This window comes from Antrostomus carolinensis, unplaced genomic scaffold (assembly GCF_000700745.2).
Source record: "Antrostomus carolinensis isolate BGI_N321 unplaced genomic scaffold, ASM70074v2 scaffold17433, whole genome shotgun sequence".
NCBI lineage: Eukaryota > Metazoa > Chordata > Aves > Caprimulgiformes > Caprimulgidae > Antrostomus > Antrostomus carolinensis.
In genome coordinates, this window is record NW_010306059.1 from 23565 (window position 1) to 27516 (window position 3952).

The window sequence follows — 3952 nt, forward strand, 5'->3', positions numbered from 1 at the left end:
CAGAGAAACAGCACTTGAGAAAAGGTCACCCTTTACACACAAACCAGAGCACAGCTCTTCACTGACCCCACTGCACACTCGCCCAGGCTTTGCTTACCACTTTTCAGATCATTCAAGGGCTAATAAGGGTGACAAGAGACGCGTGAGCTGAGAACATGCTGCTGTAGCTTCCAGACTGTAATCCAGAGGTTGCCCAGGCTTTGCTTACCACTTTTCAGGTCATTCAGGGGCTAATAAGGGTGACAAGAGATGTGTGAGCTGAGAACACACTGCTGTAGCTTCCAGACTGTAATCCAGAGGTTTGAGCAGTGCTTTGCCATCACCCGTGGTCTTGTGATGATCAAGAAATGCTTTTCCTCTGCTTAAGGGTCTGTCTAAGGCTTAGAACCTCACAGTCAATAGGATGGACAAAGCAGAAGCTCCCAACCAATTTACAGATCTGGTGGGATGTGCTCCCCGCGGGCTGTGCGGGACAGTCACCGCTAGCAGGTGACAACTGGCCCTGTACAGAGCTGATGCTGCAGCTGGGTGGCATACAGCAGTAAAATGCCTTGTCCAAGACTCAGGCTCCACAGGACACATCAGGCTGGAAATGACAAACTGCAACACCATCTAAATCAGAAAGGTGAGGCTGTAATTGCTTAATTACACATCACTGCAACAGTCTAGAGTTCACATCTATGCCAAGCTTTTACAGCTCTATCTGCCTGCCATGTCCTGGTCATCGCTCGGAATCTGTTTCCTACCTGGGATTTCTGCCTCACTGCAGCTTGGATTCCCCTCTGGCCTGTTCCCCTCCAGCTGGTTTTTGAGGTCGAAGCTGACTGAGAGCGTGTGGAGCTGGGGAAAGGCGCTCAGGATGCACCGAACGAGCTCCACACAAGGCATGTGGGAGAAGACGTCGCTCACGCGCACCACGCGGAGGTGGCGGTCTGAGTGGCGGGAGAGGGCCCGGAGCCCAGAGAGGACGCAGAAGATGTTAGCACCCAGGCCTGGAACAGCATTGGTACAGAGGTGTTAGCTGTGCCTGTACAGACACCAACACACAGGCAGCTGGAGCTGCAGCAATGGCCAGGCAACCCAAGACAAAGACCAAACTCACAGACTGCTTTATCCACATGTTCTTAAGCCAGACTATGTATATTTCCCTTCACCCTCTCTGGATGGTGCTTAAGCACACGTCCAAGGGCTGTTCTGGAGCAGAAGGGCCCCAATCTCTCCCTCAAAAAAGTCCTCACACTCATGAACTATCTCTGTCGATGCCATCCTCAGCATCAGGTACCAATACTCTTACAAGGGCTAGCCAAGTGAAACTATCACACCCAGCAGAACCAAAATCCGGGTAAACCTGAGCAGTAAGTCAGAGCATTAGACCAAGGCTGGTAGGAAACAAACTGTTCACACCACTGACCGTTATAAGACAGAACCAAGTTTTCTAAAGACACCCAGGAGCTCAGCAGGTTGCTCAGAGTCCGACACGTCTCCCCAGTCAAAGGAATGGAGAACAATTCCAGCGTGGACACGCTTCGGAAGCGCTGAGCAGCTTTCAGAGAAAAGATCCCAGCAGATCCTCCTCTTTTCTTACAGCCAGCATGGCCAGCGCACGGAGATCCTGGGGAGGAACTAGTCCAGCTCTCAGCATTTTCTCCCTCTGTGGCGCTGTTCTGTTGCTTGTCCAGGAACCCAGAATTATCCTCCCTAGCAACAGTAAAAACAAAATCATACAAGTCTTCTGGGTCAGCGTATGGTCCCCTGCTTCGTCTGAGGCAGCGACGCTTCTTCCCTACTGCAGATTTCAGCCGTCTGCGTGTCTTTCGAACAGGGTGACGGGACAGCTGGCCTGAGACGCAATGAGAAGATCCTCCCTCAGTGCTGGTGTGGTCACAGGGCACCTTGCTGCTGGCCTCACTGCATTCCTGGTTTTGCAGAGGAGGACTTCTTGGTCCGGAGAGGACAGAGTTCAGGTGAGCGTCAGCCTCACATCCATTCCCTTCCACATCAGCCTCCTCCGGGGCCCTGGGAGATCCCTTCTGGTTCTCAGCGTCACTCCACTCCCTCTCATCGCAACAGCCCCTCTCTGCTCGCTTCTGTGCTGACTCCTGGCTTTGGGCTTTGTCCTCCTCTCTGCAAAGGCTACACGGGCTGCTGTGATATGCAAGGGCATTTCCCGAGCGCCAAAACCCAGCACTCATGCTCAGAATGAGAACCAGAAGAACCGTGTCGGGAACAGGCCAGGAATACATGGACACTTGGCTGACAGAGCCATGGTGAATCAGCCGGTGAAGAAGTAAAACCAGCGAATGCCTGATGGACTGGTTGGAGGAGAGGAGGTGCTGGAACTTCAGGATCTGCAGGGAGCCAGCCAGGTTTTCAAGCACTTTCTGGTTGTGCTCAGCAGTGAGCTCCACTGCACCCTGCAGCATGTTGCAGAGGGTAAGCTGGGAAACGTGTGGGGAGCTGTGGAGCAGCGGAGAAAAGTGATGGTGATTGAGACGCCAGTCAGAAGAAACATCCAAGACACCGTGAAGAACGTTTGCGAAGAACGTTTCAAGGAACTTCTTCCTCCAACAGGTTACATTCTGCCGTTAAACAACAGGGCCATATTAACAAAAAGTCAGACAGGATTTTTCTCATTCTTTTTGAGTTAAATTATTGCTATCCAAAAAAACCCTACTGCCAACACAGCTGAGACTGCCTCTCTAGTCCTCAACATCCTTCCTCAGTGTGTTTGTTGAGACACTGAGTTACTCCCATCACTCTCTTCATCCTGCTTCTGGCCTAATTTAAACACAGTCAGTGGTTTGAAGCTAAGCCACGGTTTTGCCTATTAAAGGCCACATCATCAGGAATTTTCTTCCTGAGCATCTATTTATAGGCCGTGATAACACTGTCTGTTAATGATTCTTTTGCGATGCTGAATCAATGGAGCTGCTTCAGTTTTCCTACAGAAAACCATTCTCCCAAACTCACTGTCTTCTGTAAGTATTTTTCTAGTTTCTAAGGCATCAGCACATTTTTTCCCCAGCGTAGGTGTAAGCATGATATAAGATACTGCTTTTATCTTCTGTTTCCCTAAGAATTACACCTCTAAAGACAGGATTTATTCTTTCAGCACACCTGCTGTTGTGAGATGAAGGGTGTGGCTGTACGCTACAGACTTTGATAAACTACAGTTCCTTTTATGAACCCTGTTTCACAAAATGATTGTATTACCCAGGGTCACGCCTTGGTCCTGAGCTCTACGAACGCTTATAAACAAGCACCAGGAATTGCTTGGAGGTGGCCAGGAGCACTGGCAGGCTTAGAAATGAAACCTCGACGAAGATGTGGGAAATGGGGTGCCTGCATCATGCCCCTTCTCCTGCCGGCAGCACTTCCTCACCTCCGAGTTGGGCGGCCTGGTTTTCATCACATCGTCCCACAGCTTGCGCCAGATGGGCTGTGTTGAGAGACCTGGAAAACAAAACCAATCAACCGGGTGCTTTCAGCCCTGCTCCCTGTCCGAGTGCCCCGTGCCAGAGCTTGCAGGGGTGCTGGGCAGACGAGGGGCAGCTCTGGGGGGGTCAGACCCAGACCCCTGCAGTAAAAGGACGGTGCTTTACCTTTTAAGGGATGCAAGTTAAAAAATGGCTGGTTTTGGTGGTCCTTGAAAGGAACAGTTCCATGCGCTGCCATGTGAACTCTGGGTACAGGACAGTGCTCACAGTTTTGGGGAGGTGGCCAGGCCACGTCTGGTGGCAGGGGCTGCGCTCTGGGGGTGTCCCCCCTGAGAAGAGGGGTGGACAGTCCTCCGGCCCGGACTCCCCTGTCCAGCCTGGGGGGGTTGGTCCCTGCAGCGCAGGTCCCTCTCTCCGCTGTGGGTCTCGCCTCTCCAGGACATCCCCCAGTGACTGTGGGGGGTGCCCACCCCCTCAGTGTTGGGGGGCACGTCCCTCCCGCCCGGGGGTACCCC

The 3952-nt window shown here is 52.3% G+C and overlaps 1 protein-coding gene across 1 annotated transcript in view; it reads right to left on the minus strand.

Moving 5' to 3' along the window:
- The window catches only part of LRRC41 (leucine rich repeat containing 41), a gene marked incomplete at its 5' end in the record, with an annotated part of 7350 nt that extends 3897 nt beyond the window's left edge, over positions 1-3453 (minus strand). The window contains 3 exons of the mRNA XM_010165004.1: positions 747-992; positions 1412-2579; positions 3383-3453. Of these exons, the coding sequence (XP_010163306.1) occupies positions 747-992; positions 1412-2579; positions 3383-3453 (1485 nt within the window). The remainder of the gene's footprint in view (positions 1-746; positions 993-1411; positions 2580-3382) is intronic.
- Positions 3454-3952: the final 499 nt, after the last annotated feature.